Consider the following 22693-nt stretch of genomic DNA (forward strand, 5'->3'; position numbering starts at 1 on the left):
CCACAGATTATCTAATTTGCACTGGATTATATGGCAGTGTAGACTCAAGGCCCTTCCACACAGCTATATAACCCATTTATAATCTTATATTATCTGCTTTGCACTGGATTATCTTGAGTCCACACTACCATATAATCCACTTCAGTGTGCATTTTATACAGCTGTGAAGAAGGGGCCTCATATAATCCACTTCTAAGCAGATAATACAAGATTATCAATAAACAGTAGACTCTCACTTATCCAACATAAACAGGCCGGCAGGATAAATGAATATGCTGGATAATAAGAAGGGATTAAGGAAAAGCCTATTAAACATCAAATTAGGTAATCGTTATACAAATTAAGCATCAAAACATCATATTATACAACAAATTTGACAGAAAAAGTAGTTCCATGCGCAGTAATGCTATTTAGTAATTACAGTAGAGTCTCACTTATCCAACACTTGCTTATCCAATGTTCTGGATTATCGAATGCATTTTTGTAGTCAATGTTTTCAATATATCGTGATATTTTGGTGCTAAATTCATAAATACAGTAATTACTACATAGCATTACTGTGTATTGAACTACTTTTTCTGCCAAATTTGTTGTCTAACATGATATTTTGGTGCTTCATTTGTAAAATCATAACCTAATTTGATGTTTAGTAGGCTTTTCCTTAATCCCTCCTTATTATCCAACATATTCGCTTATCCAATATTCTGCCGGCCCGTTTATGTTGGATAAGTGAGACTCTACTGTACTGTATTTACAAATTTACCACTAAAATATCACAACGAATTTAAAACACTGACTACAAAAACATTGATTATGAAAAGGCAGACTGCGTTGGATAATCCAGAACATTGTATAAGTGAATGTTCGATAAGTGAGATTCTATTTTAATATGAAATAATTACTGGGATAGAATAACGTAGAACAATATAATCTCTAAAACCAGGACAGTAAATAAACAGGGGAATTCCACACAGGAAACAATCAGGGCCAGCTAACACCTCCCAACAAAGTATTCCCATCATCAAAGTCTGGCAAATCCTCTGTTTTCTCAGGGCCACAGACAGTAGAAGCACATAAAATATTGCAAACAACACCACTCTGAAAACAAGGGAATTCCAGACAGGAAAGAATCAGGGCCAGCTAACACCTCCCAACAAAAAATTCACTCAGGGAGGAAACAGCCAGGCTTTAAAGCTGCAAGGCCATTACATCCTAATCATTTTTCCTAATTGCAGCATCCATACTTTCCTCCAGCAGACAAAAAAAAACCCAATCAGAAATATTGTATATTCACAACCTTTAGGAAATAATATCCCCTAATGGCGCAGCGTGTTAAAGTGCTGAGCTGCTGAACTTCTGGACCAAAAGGCCACAGGTTTGAATTGGGGGAGCGGAGAGAGCCCCCACTGTTAGCCCCAGCTTCTGCCAACCCAGAAGTTCAAAAACATGCAAATATGAGTGCATCAATAGGTACTGCTCCGGCAGGAAGGTAACGCCGCTCCATGCAGTCATCCTACATAACCTTGGAGGAGTCTACGGACAACGCCGGCTCTTCGGCTTAGAAATGGAGATGAGCACCAACCCCCAGAATCATACATGACTGGGCTTAATGTCAGGGGAAAACGTTTACCCTTTACCTTAACTACCACCAATTCCTCAATACTTTATTTCCCATACCACAAGACTTCGCCACAGCAACGCGTGGCCGGGCACAGCTAGTGCATAATAATTTTAGAAATTATACCCAAGTTTAAACACAAACTTAATTTATGTTTCATAGACAACTTGTACAGATAGCCTGAAGGTAATTCTATACAATATAGAATTACCTTCAGGCTATCCGTACAAGGTGTCTAGAGTAGGTTGGGTTTTCTGTATTGCTTTCTTTCTGATTTAAGCATGACAGTATATTGAAAAGAATGTTGGTTTTTTCTTTCTCTGTGTACCTTTGCATTGACTACTGCAATATGCCGTCCAACTATGAGCCATTATTATGAAAAGGGAAACTGGAACAAGAGGAAGACATGGTTATTGACATCAGCTGTTCAGTAACCATCTTTTATCAGCAGTTATGTAGGTTGCAACAGTTTCTTCAGGGTTTTCTCTTGTTTTGTTTTATTAAAATTGAACTGGAAAGGCTTCAGCTATCTCACTCAATCAAGAAAAATACTGTGTACTGTGTGAAAATTTTTAGACTCAACTTGGTTGCTTTGAATTGCAATACGAAAGCCCACTGGATCTGCAAACGAAGTGCTGGTGAGTATGTTTCTATACTTGGCTTTAGTCTTTTGATTCCTATGTTAGGATGACCTAGACTGGAAAATGATTTTTTTTTCTCAACACATCACAGTTATATAACAGAAATGAACTTCTGAAATTTATCACTTACTGAGACCTACAAACTGCAAATGGTATCAGATTAGGCATTATATGCCTTTACACTTTCTTCAACTTCCTATTTATTATTCCCTCTTTATAGATACATTTTAGAATGTGTTATGTCTATGGCATTCAAAGTTTTTTGACCGAAGTCATCATGTTGTTTATATTTTTAAAATGAAATTATTTATATCCCTCAGTTTAAAGATATAAAAATAGGAAATGATAAAATTGATTTATCCAATAATTTTAAATGGTTTATGGTATATTTAAAAATTCACTATGTTAAAGCAAGCCAGTTTAAACCATGTAAAATAGTTTAAAACCATGCACGTTTGCAGATTTGGAGGAAATCAGGCTTCAAAAGCTTTAATAAAAACATGTTTTTACTTTGTGCCGGTATGACAGCTGTGTTGGCCTATTGGCCTTCTAAGGAGAAGCTATTGCATAACCAGAATGTCACAGCAAAGGAGTCGCTCTCCCATATCCTCCCTCATTATGTATATTGTTGCTTCTTACGGGAAACAGAAGTTAGTCTCTCCAGGAAAATTCATGCAGGAAAATTCATAAAGGGTTTCTGAAGCAGATTAGGACTTAGAATATGATCACCAGCACCATGAAATCAGATCAGTAGAACTAGCAGTCAGTGTAACTACTTTAAGACTGGTGTATGATTTCTATGCAGTGTTCCCATGAACAACTTACCTGTTGCATTTTGAAATACCTGCTGCTTGAATAATGTTCAAGTTGTCTAATTAGAAAGTTAAAAGTGCATGAAGTACTCTGGATAGATTATCTCTGTCCAGAAATTATGATACCTGGCACACCAGCTGAAGTCATAGAATCCACCTTGGCTTCCAGTGACAGATCTAGAGATACTCCTGAGCTATCAACTTGCTCTTTCAGGAAGAGTGCAACTCCATCAATTTTCCAAAGCTAAGAATTGCTAGCCCACACATCATCCATATCAAAATTCAGCTTCAAAAAGTTAATACCATACAATTACTATATGTACACATGTATACGGCAACCTCATGTATAAATTGAGGGCAGGTTTTGTTCCCGAAATTATGGATTTTGATATGACTCAGGGATAAGTTAAGGATAATTCTGCGGAGAACAGAAAGGAGGTGGCCAGCCACCCTTGACCACTGTATCTATCCTTGCTGCCAGACAATCAGAAAAAGTCAAATCTTAGTCTAATCACCAAACTAGTACACCATGCTTGCTCAAGGAAAGATACATGAAATTCGAACAAATATTCCTTGATATAAATAGCAAGGCTTTGGGCGAACCATAATTTTCATGGCTGCTATTTTGCCCTGCCATTATACTGTTAGTTTTTTCCCCATTCACCTACTGATTGTTTTGTCTGATATAGTGAAGTTTATAATTAAAGTGTACTGGTTTTGTTGATTTTTGGTGGGTGGGACAATCACTTCTAAATATATTAGTACTTCAATTGTAATGGGTAACTAATTACCTACTCCAATTAAAGCCTCCTAGTTTCTTTTGAAGTAATTTAAGATTACTGTAACTTTCATTTTTGCTGAAAAGACCTGACCGTTTTCCCAAGTACAATCTATTATCCACAGAATTTAAACCCATTACTGCCAGATGTACTTTACTGAATAAAATTTAATTGATTTGCTTATTTTTCCAGAAAATTGCCTTGTCTACCATAATACAAGAAAAATGTGTATATCTTGTTTTATTACACTATGTAACACATTTTTTGTTCCCTGGTTACACATATAATTTCTCCATCGTGGTCTCTGTGAAACTAGAACATATAGTATTGATTATGCCCAAGCAATACTTTCGGAACACTCTCAGCTGTGAAGCTTTGGCTATAGCCCTGCGCGGCCTCCCATCAGGCATATAAGCCCCGGGTGGGGATGTAGCCGCAGTTCCTTTTTTTCCTCCGCCTTGTAAGCAGCTTGTAGGAACCTCTCGTGTATTTTTTCTATTCTCTTGACTTAGACTCTTCAATGATGACTCTAACTTCTGGATTTTGACTACGCTTTGGCTAACGGCAATATGGCTGCATTTAAGAAATGTGCAGCTTGTGAGGAGAAGTTCCCTGTCTCAGATGGACACCATAAGTACCTCTTATGTTTAGGGGAAGCTCATGATATTAAGGCTTGCCCTGTTTGTGTGGCTTTTACGCCACATGAGAGGAAGAACAGGAAAACGCACCTTAAAGTGCTGCTTTATGAGCAAGCACTCCTTCCTTCGACATTGCAAAGGGCAGCCTCTGTGCCTCCCACCCCATACCACTGATTACCTTTGCCGCTTTCTTCATCTGCCCCTCCGGCAGCAAGAGGGGAAGGTCAAAATCCCCAAAGCAGCCCTTGCTGCCATTGGCCTTGGTTGAGGCACAAAAGAAGAAAAAGAAGCACAGAGCGGCTTCCGCAGTGGCCACGCCCACTCGTGCCAACACTGGCATCCAGGGGCCGGCACTGCTGCTAGCCACGCACACGCTGCGTGCCCAGATGCCAGAGTGGCAGCCAGAGCCGCTGCCGCAAACGCAGGCACAGGAGGGCAGTGTGGCCTTGCTCCTCTGAGTGGGAGCAGCCCACTCTACGCCAGGCCATTTCCAGCACCTCCCTCCTGCCTTACCCATGGCAGTGGAGGCTTGGAGTCACAGCATGGCCATGAAGAAGGCCCAGCAAGCAAGGTGAGAAGGGGCATGCCTCGGTGCTGAGTGCAGCCCTCTCCGCAGGGAACCCTTTGGCTGCTTCTCTTTGTGACGTGACTGGCACACTACGAGGCCTACATGGCAACTTATTAGGAGCATTTGTGGGGCAAAGTAGCACCTTATTTGGCCTCCCTGCCACAAGAACATCAAACCTTTTTGAAAGCCATTCAGCAGGAAGCCCTTACTCTCACAAGAGCACAAAAAGATATGTCTAAGGATACAGCTGAAGCAATAGGACGTATGGTGGTAATAGCTACAACAGTCCGCCATCATGCATGGCTGAGGGCCTCTACTCTTTCAGAAGAAGGCAAAGCATTGGCAGAAAATCTTCCTGCCCATAATGATGGTGTCTTTCATCCTGAGGATTTCAGACACGAAGCTGAAATCAGGAGGTCCACCAGGCTGTGTCCAAATATGGCTTTCAGCAGCAGCATGGTTATCCATCTAGAAGCAGATGGACACCATCCACGTTGCAGCCTCGTAGATCCTATTCCTCTGGTAATAGATCTTTCCTCAGTCAACATCAGCAACGCCACAACATCTCGCTCCCATCAGCAGAGTAAGGGGTGATATAATTCCAAGACAAAGTGCTGGGCTTAGTGTTGATGCCCTCTCTAGTTTTTCTTCTCTCCACAGCAGGGTGATGGCACAAACAGTGGTGGGTCTTGATTGCTCTGATTCTATTTGACATACACAGCCTGCAACGCAGGAGTATCCCATACCAAGGATACATTTTAGAAAAACCCATTTAGACAACTCAGATTAGCTGAGTTTTCTCAAGTGCGGCACCAGATTACCACGGATAAGTGGGTGATTAGCATAATACAGTATGGTTATGCTCTTGAGTTTCATACTTTGCCAAAGACGGGTTGTATTAAGGCTACGCAGCCATCTGAGGTCCACTGGCAGGAGATTCATACTTTGTTGAATAAAGAGGTGATTGTCCCATTACAGCCACATTTCTTTTCTGAAGCATTTTTAAACAATATTTCCTAGTCCCCAGGAAGGATGGCAGTCAGCATCCTATATTGGACTTACGGCCGTTAAATCAATATATTAATTCCCGTACATTTCGGATGGTGACTTTGTCTGCTATCCTCCCATTGTTACCTGACGGGGCGTGGTTCGCCACTATAGGTCTACGGGATGTGTATTTTCACATATTGCACCCCGTCACCACAGATATCTGTCATTTATGATTGGGCATCACACCTTCTCTTTTTGGGTCTTACCATTTGGGATCTGTACGGCACCAAGGGTGTTCACAAAATGTATGGCGGTCATCGCATTATACCTTTGTGTACAGGGACTGGCTTCTCGTGGCATGGCAACTTCTGCATAATACTCAGTTTACCCTTTCCCTCCTCCAGGACCTGGGCCTTGTGGTCAATGAGGACAAGTCCCACCTTACCACAACAGTGCATCCAGTTTATCGGGGCACACCTCGATTCTCTGAGCCACAGGGCTTACTTACCGGAAGATCATTTTCAGACGCTTCAAGTAGCACTGAGCGATGCTCTTCGTTCACCGCACATACAGACCCTGGAGGCGTGGTTTCTGCAAGTTTTCAACCCCCTCTGCAATTCACCACAAACCATGTTGCGCTTACCTTTACGGGTCAGATGGTCCCTTCGCTGGTAGATGCTTCAAGCAAATGTGACATGCCTTTCTGTCCTCGTGGACCATCCAGAACAATAACGACAGACGCCTCCCATTATGGGTGGGGAACACACTCTGGGTCTCTCACTGTCCAGGGCCATTGGTCTCCAGCAGAGTCACAGTGTCACATCAACCTCCTAGAACTTCGGGCACTCTTCAAGGGTCTTCAGGTTGGAGAGGATGTCCTCTCCAACCACATGGTGCAAGTATGGACAGACAATTCAGCCGTACTGTGGTACGTCGACAAACAGAGAGGCACACGGTCCCAGTCGCTGCTTCGACTGACCATCCGGATTTGGGACTGGTGTATTCGGCATTCCATCCATTTCATAGCAATTCATGTCCTGGGCCAGGAAAACACCTTGGCTGACCAGCTAAGCAGGATACCTCTCAGCAACCACGAGTGGTCATTGCACCAAGTAGATGGTGATACACCATATCACTCAGAGGCTCAGCAGCACCCTCCCCACCTTATGTTGATTCATGTAGGAACCAATGACACCGCTAGGCATACTTTTCAAAAGATCAGAAATGAATTTCGATCTCTGGGAACAAAGCTAAAACTGTATAATGTACATGTGATCTTTTCATCCTTCCTCCCCGTTGTAGGACACGGCTCTACAAGAGCCAGAAAAATAGTACAGGTCAATAACTGGCTCAGAAAATGGTGTCAAGAGGAGCGTTTTGGCTTCCTTGACCATCGTCTATTCTTCCAAGAGGATGGACTACTGGCAAGTGATGGGGTGCATCTCACACAAGTAGGAAAACATCTTTTTGCACACAGACTCACAAACCTCATCAGGCGCACTTTAAACTAGATCCACTGGGGGAGGGGAACAACAGCCTGGTGAACACTATATTACCCACGACCACAGGGAACCGCCAAAAGGCTAAATGGAGGGCTGCACAAACACAGCAAGGACCAATTACCACGAGCACAATAATCCCAAATAAACAGCTCGAGGGGAGGTCACAGGGGCTTACATATCTTTACACTAATGCTCAGAGCATGGGAAATAAGCAAGACGAACTCCAACTCTTAGCACAGCACCACACATACGATGTCGTAGGCATCACTGAAACCTGGTGGGATGACTCCCATCACTGGAATTTAACCATTGAGGGCTATAACCTCTTTCACAGAAATAGAACAAAGGGGAGAGGAGGGGGAGTAGCTTTATATGTCAAAAACAGTTACGTTGCAGAAGAAATGCAAGACTAATCGGGGAAACCAGCTTGAAAGTATCTGGATAAGAATCAAGGGAACCGGGACTCAAAAAGATCTTGTCGTGGGTGTCTACTACAGACCTCCGAGTCAGGATGAAGAACTTGATGAAGCCTTCTGTCAACAGCTGACCAAACAGGCACAAAGAAGAGATATAGTAGCCATGGGTGATTTCAATTATCCCGATATCTGCTGGAAAACAAACTCAGCCAAGAGTACAAAGTCCAACAAATTCCTCACTTGCCTTGCAGACAATTTTATGGTCCAGGAGGTAGAAGAGGCAACAAGGGGATCAGCAACTCTTGATCTAATCTTAACAAATGTGGAAGACCTGATCAATACAGTTGAAGTGGTTGGATCCTTAGGGGCAAGTGACCATGTGCTCCTGCAGTTTGCAATACAAAGGAATGCTGAAACTAAGACAAGTCAAACACGCATTCTGGACTTTAAGAGAGCTGACTTCCAAAAAATGAAGGAATTACTGAGCAGCATTCCATGGACGCCAATATTAAAAAACAAGGGAGTTACGGATGGATGGGAGTTTTTCAAAAGTGAAATACTCAAGGCACAAATGCAAACAGTGCCAACAAAGAAGAAAAATAAGACAAGTGCAAAGAAGCCAGAATGGATGTCCAAAGAACTTCTAACTGAGCTAAAGCTCAAAAGTGACATGCATAAGAAGTGGAAAAGGGGAGAAATCACCAAAGAAGAATTCAAACGTATAGCCAACACCTGTAGGGAAAAGATTCGCAAGGCTAAAGCGCAAAATGAGCTCAGGCTTGCCAGGGACATAAAAAACAACAAAAAAGGCTTTTTTGCTTACGTTGGTAGAAAAAGGAAGAAAAAGGAGGCGATAGGGCCACTGCAAGGAGAAGATGGGGTGATGGCGACAGGGGATAGGGAAAAGGCAGAACTGCTCGATCCCTTCTTTGCCTCGGTCTTCTCACAAAAAGAAAGCCATCTTCAACCTCAGCAACACAGAATGGACGAAGGATTGGGGGAAATCCAACCCCAAATAGGGAAACAAGTTGTCCAGGAACACCTGACCACTCTAAACGAATTCAAGTCCCCAGGGCCAGATCAGCTACATCCAAGTGTATTAAAGGAACTAGCAGAAGTTATTTCAGAACCACTGGCAATTATCTTCGAGAGTTCTTGGAGAACGGAAGAAGTCCCAGCAGATTGGAGGAGGGCGAATGTGGTCCCTATCTTCAAGAAGGGAAAAAAGAATGATCTTGACAGACTAGAGAGATGGGCCGAAACTAACAAAATGAAGTTCAACAGGGACAAATGCAAGATACTTCACTTCGGCAGAAAAAATGGAAATCAAAGATACAGAATGGGGGACGCCTGGCTTGACAGCAGTGTGTGCGAAAAAGACCTTGGAGTTCTCGTGGACAACAAGTTAAACATGAGCCAACAATGTGATGCAGCAGCTTAAAAAGCCAACGGGATTCTGGCCTGCATCAATAGGGGAATAGCATCTAGATCTAGGGAAGTCATGCTCCCTCACTATTCTGCCTTGGTCAGACCACACCTGGAATACTGTGTCCAATTCTGGGCACCACAGTTGAAGGGAGATATTGACAAGCTGGAAAGTGTCCAGAGGAGGGCGACTAAAATGATTAAGGGTCTGGAGAACAAGCCCTATGAGGAACGGCTTAAAGAGCTGGGCATGTTTAGCCTGCAGAAGAGAAGGCTGAGAGGAGACATGATAGCCATGTACAAATACGTGAAGGGAAGTCATAGGGAGGAGGGAGCAAGCTTGTTTTCTGCTGCCCTGCAGACTAGGACATGGAACAATGGCTTCAAACTACAGGAAAGGAGATTCCACCTGAACATCAGGAAGAACTTCCTCACTGTGAGAGCTGTTCGACAGTGAAACTCTCTCCCCCGGGCCGTGGTGGAGGCTCCTTCTTTGGAGGCTTTTAAGCAGAGGTTGGATGGCCATCTGTCGGGGGTGCTTTGAATGCGATTTCCTGCTTCTTAGCGGGGGGTTGGACTAGATGGCCCATGAGATCTCTTCCAACTCTACTATTCTATGATTCTATGATTCTAAGTGGATTCCCTCTTCCAGGAATGGGGTCAGCCGCTCATCGACCTCTTTGCATCATCAAACAACTCCAAGTGCCACCACTATTATGCCTGGTCATGATGCTTTCCTATACAAGTGGGAGGGCCAGCTGCTGTATGCCTTTCCTCCAATACTATTTCTAACTAGGGTAATCTCCAAAATCTACCAGGATAATGCTAACTGCATTCTCATAGCACCATGGTGGCCAGGCAGCCGTGGTTCCTAATGCTTTGGGAGCTGGTGGGCAACAAATACTGCCCTCTTCCTCAATGGCCCAATCTTCTCACTATGCAACATGGGCAAGTTCGGCATCCAGACATACAATAGCTGCAACTCATAGCGTGGCGCATTCCCCCGCACCGTTCTCCTGCACTGTCCAGACGATACTAGAAGCAGCACATCGTCCGTCCACAAAGTGTTGTTATCAATGCAAGTGGGATAAGTTTGTGGCCTTTGTGAAGCAACATCAGTTCGACTGCCTCACAGCACCCGCAGCAGTGCTGCTGGATTTCCTTCCTTCTCTAATGGATAAAGGCATGGCACTGTCTTCTTTGAAATGTTATTTGGCAACCATTTCAGCATATAGGAAGAAAGAGGGCCTTCTTCCAGTATTCCAAGACCCCATGGTACAACTTTTCTTACGGGGATATAAGAACATCAAGCCACCCAGAGCGTTACCGATGCCTACTTGGAATCTCCAACTTGTCCTGTCTGCGTTTACGAAGCCACCATTTGAACCGCTGGCCACAGCAGAACTCTGCCATCTCTCATGGAAGACGGCCTTCCTTGTGGCCATAACGTTTGCACGGAGAGCTAACGAGCTTTGCGTTTTGCAGGCCGATGTCCCTTACATGCGCTTTCATGCAGATAAAGTGGCGATGCGGACTGATATTTCCTTTCTCCCAAAGGTCACTTCATCTTTTCACAATACACAGGATAGAGTCTTACCAGCTTTCTTTCAGGCTCCGACAACACCTCTGGAACGTTCTCTTCACCTCCTAGATGTCTGTAGAGTGTTATCTTTTTACCTCAATATAACTAAAGACTTTAGGAAGTTGCCTAGACTCTTCCTTCATTATCACACTTCTACTCAGGGATTACCTATCCCTTCCCAGAGACTGTCAGCATGGGTAGTGGCTGCAATAAAGCTAGCCTATCAGTTGGATGGCAAAGAACCTCCATTCCAATTAAAGGGCCATTCTACAAGAGCAATGGCCGCTTTTACAGCTTACCACTGTGGAGTGGCCTTAGAACATGTCTGTCGTGCAGCCATATAAGCCGCATTGACATTGGTAACACACTACAAGATGGACCTCCAATCCAAGTGGCATGCAGCGTTTGGCAGAGCGGTCCTGGTCTCAGCAGTGGCATGACGGCCATCGGCCATGGTGAAGAGCTTGTTAGTCTACTATATATGCTGATTCCACAGAGACCACAAAGGAGAAAGCAGGGTTGCTTACATGTAACCAGGTTTCTTTGAGTGGTCATCTATGGAATCCGCACATCCTTGCCCATCCTCCCTGTTGATTGTCATGCTGCTTTCTTTTCCGCTACCAGTGCCGGTGGGGAACTGTAGCTACAACCCCACCCGGGGGGCTTATATGCCTGATGGGAGGCCAGGCAGGGCTATAGCCAAAGCTTCACAGCTGAGAGTGTTCCGAAAGTATTGCTTGGTTGTAATCAATACCATATCTGCGGATTCCACATATGACCACTCAAAGAAACCTGGTTACAGGTAAGCAACCCTTCTTTCCTAATTGGTTCTTTCATAAAAATGGGGAAAGTTTATTAAACTGCAAAACATCCTGCAGCACATTTTGCTATAGTTTTTTTTAAAAATAATCTTTATTAAAAATTTTAAATACATATAATAAAAATAGGGTTAATAAGGATTGGTAAAGGGGGTAGGAAGAGAAAATAGAGGGGGGAGACACAGAATTGAAATATGGGGAATAGAGGGAGGGAAAGACGGGGATGGGGGAGTAGATGTGCACTTCCGGGTCAACTCCAGGGGGAGGTTTCTTCCTCTGAGTTTTTCTTGTTCTTTCTTCATTCTCTTTTCTACATCTTTCAGGTTTTCCTTCTTTTGGGCCTGATGCAGGATCTCTTCTAATAAGTTTCACTCTGTTCTATCTGGTCATCCTCTATCTTTCTTTGTATTAAATAGTTTTCTACTTGTATCCAGTTGTTCTCTATTCTTGCTTTTACGTTTTGTTTGGCAATCAGGTAGGTCAATCTATCCATACTTTCTATCTCGGCTACTTTAACTAGCCATTCATCTCTTGAGGGAATTTTGTTTTGTTTCCAATACCTAGCATAAGTAATTCTTGCTGCCGTTGTGTGATATGCTATTTTTTCATCGTTTGTTCCCGGAGGTATTTTTGATATGCCCAATAAGTATTTTTTTTTTTTAAATTTAGTATTTAGAAATGTGTGAGTGCTCTCATGGATCATGTTCCAAAATTTGTTTGCTTTTTTACAGGTCCACCATATATGATGGTAGGACCCTTCTTCCTCCCCACATTTCCAGCATTTGGAGTTCATACTTTTATTAATTATCCCTAATTTCTTTGGTGTTATGTGCCATCTATATAGCATTTTCATACAATTCTCTTTAAGATCGTATGCGTATGTAAATGTAAGTTTTCTGTTCCAACAGCCTTCCCATTCTTCCAAAGATATTTGTCTCCCTATATATTTTGCCCATTTAATCATACGGGTTTTTTTTATTAATTCAGTCTCTGTATTCCATTCCAATAGGATTTTATATATCTTTGAGATTAATTTTCCTTCTGCGAATAATATTTTGTCCCATAGGTTGTCCTTTTCCATAAAGCCAATTTTTGTCTTTGTTATAATGTTCTTTAAGTTGCCCATATTGAAACCATGAGATGTTTGCATATAATTCTTTCATTTCTTGTTAAGTTCATATTCTTGTCCCTGTTTCTTTATTATTTCTCCATAGTTTGGCCAAGTTATCCAACCTAATAATCTTGGGGTCCATCTTGGGGTCTTATTATATAACCCTGTTTTATATTTGTTCCATGTTCTGAATTAAAGCAGATCTGATGAAATGGTCACAAAAGTTTCTTTTAGGTTTTGTTTTTTCATACCAAAGGTATGAATACCAACCTGTACACAGATCAAAGCCCTCCACATTAAGAATTTTTCTATTCTTTAATTGCATCCAATCTTTTATCCAAATTAAGTTGCAAGCCTCATAATAGGTTTTCAAGTCAGGCATTGCGAAGCCCCCTCTCCTCTTATCATCTATTAGATTCTTCATTTTTATCCGGGTTTTTTTCCCCTTGCCAGATGAACTTACTTAAATCTTTGTTCCATTCCGTGAATTTGGTTCCTAATAATTTGGAGATTTCGAAAGAGAAAGAGCATCTTCGGGAGGATGTTCATTTTAATTACCGATATTCTTCCCCATAATAATAGTTCTAAGTTTTTCCAGTTTTCTAAATCTTTTCTTATTTTTTTCCAAGTTATTTCGTAATTATTCTTTAGTAATTTAGTCTTGTTGTAAGACAGGGGTCCCCAAACTAAGGCCCGGGGGCCGGATGCGGCCCTCCGAGGTCATTTACCTGGCCCCCGCCCTCAGTTTTATAATATAATATATTGTATATACATATAATATTGATAATAATATTATAATGTAATACAATATAACACTAATAATAATACCGTATAATAATATTAATTATATATTCTATATTACATATAATATTACTAATAATATTACAGTATAGTGGTATAGTTCAATAATGTAATATATAATGCTAATATTGTGCTATGCTAATAATATAATATATTGTATGTACATATAATTTGTAAGCCACTCTGAGTCCCCTTTGGGGTGAGAAGGGTGTGATACAAATGTAGTAAATAAATGCAGTAAATAAATAAATACATTTTAGACTTAGGCTCGCCCAAAGTCTGAAATGACTTGAAGGCACACAACAACAACAACAACAACAACAACAACAACAACCCTATTTAACTTGACTATCTCATTGGCCAGAAGCAGGAGCACACTTCCCATTGAAATCCTGATAAATGTATGTTGGTTAAAATTATTTTTATTTTTAAATATTGTATTGTTCTTTCGTTGTTGTTGTTGTTGTTGTTGTTGTTGTTGTTGTTGTTGTTATTTTTGCACTACAAATAAGACATGTGCAGTGTGCATCGGAATTTGTTTTTATTTATTTTTCAAATGATAATCCGGCCCCTCAACAGTCTGAAGGATTGTGGACTGGCCCTCGGCTTTAAAAGTTTGAGGACCCCTGTTGTAAGAATTACCCCTAAATATTTAATTTCCGATGTAATTTGTATTCCTAATTGTTTGACTATTATATCTTGTTTTTTCTTTGAGATGTTTTTTGTGAGTGCTTTGGTCTTGTTAGCGTTTATTTTGAATCCTGCGAGATCACCATACTCTTTTATTACTTCCATCCATTTTTTCCCATTGTTAACTGGATCCTCAATGATGCAAATAACATCGTCTGCATAAGCTCTCACCTTATAATTTAATCCCTGGATGTTTGCTCCTTGCAACTCCTTATTGTCTGTTATGTTATTTAGAAGGACTTCTAATGACATTATAAAGATCAGTGGAGATAGGGGACACCCCTGTCTTGTTCCCCTGTTGATTTTTATAGTTTCTGTTTCTCTGCTGTTTATTATAATTTTTGCTCCCTAATTTGAATATATAGCTTCTATTGTGTTTCTGAAATAATGGCCCATATCCAGTTCTTGTATTATCAATTTAAGGAAATCCCAATTAACCCTGCTGCTGCTGCTCAGTCGTTTAGTCGTGTCCGACCCTTCGTGACCTCATGGACCAGTCCATGCCAGAGCTCCCTGTCAGCCATCACCGCCCCCAGTTCCTTCAAGGTCAACCCAGTCACTTCAAGGATACAGTCCATCCATCTAGCCCTTGGTCGGCCTCTCTTCCTTTTTCCTTCCATTTTCCCCAGCATCGTGATTTTTTCCAAGCTTTCCTGTCTCCTCATATGTGGCCAAAATACTTCAGCTTTGCCTCTAATATCCTTCCCTCCAGTGAGCAGCCGGGCATTATTTCCTGGAGGATGGACTGGTTGGATCTTCTTCCGGTCCAAGGCACTCTCAGGATTTTCCTCCAGCACCAGAGTTCAAAAGCGTCTATCTTCCTTAGCTCAGCCTTCCTTATGGTCCAGCTCTCGCATCCATAGGTTACTATGGGGAATACAATTGCTTTGACTATGCAGACCTTCGTTGCCAGTGTGATGTCTCTGCTCTTCACTATTTTGTCAAGGTTGGCCATTGCTCTCCTCCCAAGAAGTAAACGTCTTCTGATTTCCTGGCTGCAGTCTGCATCTGCAGTGATCTTTGCGCCTAGAAATATAAAGTCTGTCACTGCTTCCACGTTTTCTCCCTATCAAAAGCTTTTTCTGCACTGAGTGCTAAAAATAGTAGTTCCTTCTGGTTATTTGATTCATAATACTCTACTAAATCTAATGTTATTCGCACATTATCTTTAAGGTGGCTATTTGGTAAGAAGCCCACTTGGTCATCTTTTATCCAGTTTTTTTAAAAAGACTTTAAATCTTTCCTCTAGGATACTTGTAAATATCTTGTAATCAACGTTAAAGAGGGAAATTGGCTTATAGTTTTAATTTCCTCTGGATCCTAATCTTCTTTGTGTATTACTGTTATTGAAGCTTCTCTCCCCGATTCTGGTAGAAATTCTTTTCCCTAATCCCATTCATTATTGTTTGAAGGCAGGGTGTTAATTCTTTTTGCATCTTCTATATACAGTAGAGTCTCACTTATCCAACACTCACTTATCCAACGCTCTGGATTATCCAACACATTTTTGTAGTCAGTGTTTTCAATGCATTGTGATATTTTGGTGCTAAATTCGTAAATACAGTAATTACTACATAGCATAAATGTGTAATGAACTACTTTTTCTGTCAAATTTGTTGTATAACATGATGTTTTGGTGCTTAATTTGTAAAATCATAACCTATTTTGATGTTTAATAGGCTTTTTCTTAATCTCTCCTTATTATCCAACATATTCGCTTATCCAACGTTCTGCCGGCCCGTTTATGTTGGATAAGTGAGACTCTACTGTATATAAATTTGTTCTGACCATTTCTACTTTAATCAAAACATCGAAACTATACACCCCAAAACCACAAAACTTGGCCACAAAAGACATGGTCCTCCCCAATGTGTTTAGACAGCAAAAAAAAAAAAAATCAAACTGGAAGTCCTTCAAAATCCCAAAAAAACTGGAAAACTCCATGTGCACATGCGCCATGCAGCCCCCACCCTTGGAAAACAGACTTGCATGCAAGGGAGCTGCGCGCGACCATCCCAACTGTCGGGAAAGTTGGAAGGGAGGAGGACAGTATTTTCAAGCTTAAAAACATTATCGTCAGGAACATGGCAAAAAGGACATAGGGAGGTAGGGCGGACAACAACTCCCACAATCCCTAATGGGACCAGAATCAGATTGTGGGAGTCGCACTACAAATAATTCCAGAAACCGCCTTGCATCTCTTCTGGTGTTAGATCCTAGTCACCTTTAGCCCCGGTACCTGACCCTGGGTTCGCCTCCGACCAGGATGAAGAATATGTTGATATTTCTCCGAGTCAGCTTGACCCGACGAATTTGCAGCTGCCTGTTGTTGACAGTTCACAGCCAGCTCTAATTGAAAGGGAAAATGCGGAGGATAACTCTACTCCCTCGCCAGATGTCCTAAGCTCTCCAGAATCCGTGTCCTTCAACAGGAGAAGCTATCTAAACGAACAAAGATCTCAGAAACAATCGCTGAGGAGAAGCGCCTGCTTGGCTGAGCATGGAGGCTCTTGCTTGAAGCCTTTCCCTTGGGAACTTTGGAGAGGAAGGCCCCTTGGGGGGAAGACTCTGCACTTCAATAAAAGCCTTGCTCACAGTATTTTCCCCGCAGTGTCAACGTTACCCAACGTTAAGAAGGTTCATCACCTCCAGTTCCCAGCCTCTTGACTCGGGCGGCCAGCAGTCGTCATTACTCACGAGTAGACTGGGATTGAGTCTACTTCTCTGTTGTTTCATGTACCAAGTTTTGTTTCTACGCTCTCAAGTTCCTGCCTTACTTCTAAGAACTATTCTTGAACGTTTGAACCCCGTTTGTGTACCTTGTTTGCCAAATTGACTCCCCACTCAAATGCTGTTTCGGTTTGAGTGTGTTTCGGTATCTGGACTTTGGACTCTAATACTGGACATATTTCTTGACATTTCTGGACTATCTTATACGTTTTCTTACAGGGCTATTGCTTGCTCAACTTTTCCACCAATTCATTTTTGGATTACTATTTGCTTTAATAAAGATATTAAAAGATTATTGGCCTCAGTGTTGGTTTTCGGTGCTCTCGCTGCCTGGATTGTAACATCCGTGGCCATCTGAGGAGCAAAAAAGATACATATATACAGTAAGGGGAGCCTGGGCTCAAACACACAGAGGTGTTTAGGCAGTAATGGCGCGGATTGGCAAATAATGGCGGTGGGGCTTCTACAAACCCCTCTCTTCCGCCCTCACACGCTTCTCTCTCCTCCTCTTACCTCCTTCTCAGAAACTCCGTGTCATGGCGGCGTGACTTTTAACCACTTGAGGCATTAAGGCAGTCATCATGGTGGCGGGGCTTCTACAAACCCCTCTTTTCCACTCTCATACCCTTCTCCTTCCTCTCTCCTCCTCCTACCTCCTTCTCAGAAACTCTGTGTCATGGCAGCGTGACCTTAAAACGCCTCAGGCATTTAGGTAGTCATCATAGCGGAGTGGCTTTGACACACCCCTCTCTTCCGCCCTTCCTCACTCCTACCTCCTCCTAACTAACAGAGAGAGATTTGGGGACAATTCACCATGATTTCTGGGAGTTTAAGGGACTGGGATTTATAGTTCACCAGCAATCAAAGAGCACTCTGAACCGCACCAATAGTGGACATGGAACTCACTTGCAACAAAGACCCAACATGGCCAAATTTACATACTGGTGGGGTTTGGGGGTGATTGACCTTGACTTCCAGGAGTAATAGTTCACCTGTATTCAGAGAACACTGAGCCCATTTGGACCAAACTTACCACAAACATTTAACATGGCCAACTGGGAATAATGGTGGTATTAGGTGGTCATTGACCTTTAACACTGGGAGTTACAGTTCATCTATAAGTTGAAACACAGACCCAACATGACCAACTGTGAATATTGTGGGAGTATTAGGGGGAATGACCCAACATTTTTTGGGAATTGTAGTCCACCCACATCTGTAAAGATGTCATGATCATTGTGTTTTATTCATGATTGCTATGTTAGGGTTGACTGTTTAAGGTTATATATTTCAGCTATTCTTGTACAGAAGTTGGGAGCCTCTAAGGCATGGCCAGGAAAAGGGGTGTGGCTTCACCTTGCTGGTGGAAGCCTTAGAATTCAAAATTTAGCAGTTGGAATTGGGCAGTTGGAGTTTGTCGGTTGAGCAGAGCAGTTGGTTCTGTTCAGTGAGAAAGGAGTGTGATCGAAAAAAAGAGATTGTGGGAGGAAGTTGAGCAGCTAGAGAGTTTTAGCGGAGAAGGGCTAAAATTAAAGTTGCTGAGCCTTTAGTAGAGATAACTAAAGAGCTGAGGCTATATCCCTAAGTCAAGGAAGGCTAGGGTTGACCAGTTAAACTCCCCAGTCCAAGTTTGATCGGGTACAGATCAACTAAGTTCAAGAAGGACAATATTCCTAACTGAAAGAAACAAGTAATATAAAGTTGATACCATACTAAGCTCAGTGAAACTATTGAGAAATCTTACAACACTTACTGTACAGAAGTAACATCGTTCACCTCAAGTTATAACATTCTTGCAACCATCAAGCTTCGTGCTATAAATAAACAAGTTACTGTTTCTTCAAATGTTGCTTATTATTTGAGCAAAGCATCTTTCAAAGGTGGTGGCAGCGACAACATTGAAAAGTAGGATACATAGAGGTAGAAGTTGAATCCTTCGCAATTTGGTGGCAGAGGTGGGATCCAAAAAGATTCCATCCCTGTCATCACATCAAGTCTTTACAACATCCTACATATTAATGAATATCATTGCTATTGCTTATAGCACTCTGGCGGACGGGCCTTCCACTGAACTCTGTCTTCTGCTGGTCCCTCTTCAACTCCCTGGCCAGGAAGAGAGGGGCTTCAATCAGGGCCAGCTAACATCTTCAAACAGGATTCCCCAAGGGAGGAGGCAGCCAGATCTGGACCAAACTTGTCATACAGATTGGGCACAGCCAACTTGATATAGCAGCGGGGTTGGGGGTGGTTAAATTTGTTACGGGTTTGTGAAAAACAAACTGTGTGCAGTCCTGTCCAGACTTATCCAGTCCTTTTGTGCATCCATAATGAGCAAAAACAAGCCAAGAAAATTGAAAAATCAAAGTTTACTCTTATGTAACAGTCAAGGAGAAAATTAAACAAGCAGCTTCAAAAACACAAAACCTCCAGCTTCAAAATAACTCAGTCCATCTGGAGCAACAAACTCATATAAAGTTCTTTGCATTAAATTCATGCATCTTCTTTGGAGATTTCTTCTTCAATGGTTCAAGGAGACAACCATAGTAGGCTCTCAGCCAGGAACTTACTCTAAGTTCTGAAGCAAGCAATTCAGTAAGTCCCAAAAAGCATTACAAACATTCCCCAAGTTATACCCCATTCAGGGAGTGGTTCAAGCTTGTTATCCTTGATTGTTCTAATTACCCAACTATGAATTGTGATTGACTAGGTGTTTTTCCCTTAACACTCACACACACAAGTAGTGATCCCACAGAAACTTAGTCAAATACATGCATATGCAGTAATAAAACTCGCTAGTTGGGAGTTGTAGTTCACCCATATACACAGAGCACTGAAGGTAGCCAATGTTCGATCTGGACCAAACTTGGCACACAGACTGAACATGCCCAACTGTGAATACTGGCACGATTTTGGGGTCTGGGAATTGTAGTTCACCTTTATTCAGAGAACTCAGAACCCAGCAAGTGATGGATCTGGACCAAACTTGGAGCACAGACCTAACATGGCCAACTGAATATTGGTTTTTTTTAAAGGGGGATTGACCCAACATTTTTGAGGAATTGTAGCCCACCCATATCTTTCATGTTATTACTGAATATCATTGTTATTGATTACAGCAGCCTGGCGGACGGGCTTTCCACTGAGCCCTGTCTTCTGGTGGTCCTTCAACTCCCTGGACAGGAAGGGAGGGGCTTCAATCAGGGCCAGCTAAGACCTCCAAACAAAGGATTCCCCAAGGGAGGAGGCAGCCAGGCTTAGAACCTGCAAGGCCATTACATGCTAATCAAAGTGACTAATAATAGCATGCATACCTGCTACAACGAGACTATTCATTGTAGTCCAGCTCACCAAACTAGGATTCCCTTAGGAAGAAAACACCCAGGCTTTGAGGCAGCAAGGCTATTCACTACTATTCTACTTAAGCCACAGCAACACGTGGCCGGGCACAGCTAGTGTTTTATAATACACTGCTGATAGCCCATCTGGACCAGGGGCTTTATTCCCATCTAGATTTCTAATTGCAACTTGTATATCCTTTTGTGAGATTTCTTTATTAAGAGCTTCTCTTTCATCTTCTGTAATCTTTTGCAGTTTTAATTTCCCTAAATAATGTGGTTTTTTTTTCCTTTTGGATTTGGTCGTTTTTGTATAGGTTTCTATAGAATTTCATAAATAGTTTTGAGATATCTTCTTCCATTGTATGATATTCCCCTTTCTTTTATTCTATTTATATATGTTACTTCTCTTTTTCCCCTTAATTTTCTTGACAACCATCTCCCCAGCTTGTTTGCATTTTCAAAATGTGTTTTTAATAAATTTTAGTTGGTTTGCTCTTTGTTCTAATTCTAGGTATTCTCTTTTTTTCTGTCTAATTTCTAGCTCTCGGGGTAGTTTTTTATCTGTTGGGTTGGCTTTCAGAACTTTTTCTGTCTCCATTATTTTTTCTATTACCTCTTTCATTTGTTCTTGTTTTACCTTTTTCCTCCTGACTCCCTGTTGTATGAAATGTCCCCTCATTGTTGCTTTACTTGCGTCTCAAATTATATGATAAGGGGTTTCATTGTTATCGTTTATTTTAAAGAATTCCGTCAGAATGTTTTTATTTTTTTTCTATATTGTCTTTTTTTTTCCAGTAGATTTCCATCCATTCTCCACCTCCATGATTTCCTAGTTTGGTTTATTGTTAATTCTAAGGGACAGTAGTCCGTGTCTAGTCTCGGCAGAATATTTACTTTTCTAATCTTTGGTACTAGTGACTTTGACACCCAGAACATGTCTATCCTCGACCAGCTCTTGTGCCTGGCTGAGAAATATTTGTAGTCCTTTTCTCCTTCAGGCAATATTCTCCATGCTATCCTGAAGGCCTTGGATAGAATTCCCATCACAATTAGACTATCAAATTCTTTGTCCGTGATTAATTCTTTTAGTTTTTTCACGAAAGACGATTTTGTTTCATTTAGTGCGTATATATTACACAATAGGGGTTTTTTTGTATTTTCAACGGTGATTGTGGCCCCTAAAATTCTCCCCTCAGTATCTTTAAAAGTTAGTTGGGCTGGGATTTTAGTATTGATATAAGTCACCACCCCTCTCTTCTTTTGAATATCCAGAGTTGTTACACCTCAAGGTTACAGGAGCACCCAGAAAACCAGACAGGAGCCATTATCACACACAAGCAGTTTAATAAGGCATATATATATAGCTATATATCTATGTGCAGTTAGCGTAAAAAGTCAGTATGAGAATTAGTCCTTAAAGTAGAGTTTTAACCAGTTCAAAACATGTTTAGCAATGTCCCAGTTGTAATCCACAAGTGAAACTCGTTAGTTCCACCAAGAAATCAAAGTTAGTCCATAAACCAGGAAACAGGAACGAGACGCTGCAATTCTGCAAACTGTAATCCACTTGGAGAGTCCCCTCTCAGGAACTGAAGTAACAAGGCATATGAGGCAAGGTCTACTCAAGAGTCACTGGCGCAGCACGGCTCGGCTGGAAAGGCTTGATTCAGGGACAAGGAAAGCAAGGTAACAAGGCAAGGTCTGCTCAAGAGTCACGGCCGCGGCGCAGTTTGCCTGGAACTGGAAATCCGTCATGGATACAAGGTAAGGAAGGCAAGGCTAGGAGCTGGATACTGGAACCTCTTCCGAGGAAAGTAAAGTTGACACCGCAAAGAGAAACACAAAAAGGAACACCTTTAAGGAGATCCCAAGGTTGCCAGATTAAGGGAGTACAGGACCCACAAAACTTCACATGGGAAAGTTAGTCATTATCAAGTCTGAGAGCTAACCTTTTACTTCTTCGCACATCCTCTCTCCTGCTCCTATCTCTTGTAAAAGCCTCCCTCCAATTAAAAGGCCCATCTTCACCCAAATCAACACCATCTGGTGTAGGCAAGATTGATGAGGCCTCGGAATGCTCTCCAATTAGCGGATCCTCTGGCGCAACAACATCTGGCAGCTGCAAGGCCAAGGGGCCTCGTACCAGATCTGGAATGTCTCCTAGATCCATAGCATAGTCTGTTTCAAAGTCCATCTCCTGAAATATAGGCCACGATGGCTAAGCTATAACAAGA

At 41.9% G+C, this 22693-nt stretch overlaps 1 protein-coding gene across 11 annotated transcripts in view; it reads left to right on the forward strand.

Moving 5' to 3' along the window:
• LOC107983185 (uncharacterized) overlaps positions 1-22693 on the forward strand; it is a 263915-nt gene that overhangs the window by 31033 nt on the left and 210189 nt on the right. For 7 of the 11 annotated variants that reach the window (XR_010002771.1, XR_010002772.1, XR_010002773.1 and 4 more), the window contains one exon: positions 2138-2256. Coding sequence is in view for 3 of the 11 variants with exons in the window: in XM_062970409.1 (XP_062826479.1) it covers positions 2138-2256 (119 nt within the window). In the remaining 8 variants the exon portion in view is untranslated. Of the gene's footprint in view, positions 1-2137; positions 2257-22693 lie in introns of those variants that run through there. The other 4 variants (XM_062970413.1, XM_062970414.1, XM_062970415.1 and 1 more) reach the window with 2 other exon arrangements.

This window comes from Anolis carolinensis, chromosome 2 (assembly GCF_035594765.1).
Source record: "Anolis carolinensis isolate JA03-04 chromosome 2, rAnoCar3.1.pri, whole genome shotgun sequence".
NCBI classification, from domain to species: Eukaryota; Metazoa; Chordata; class Lepidosauria; order Squamata; family Dactyloidae; genus Anolis; species Anolis carolinensis.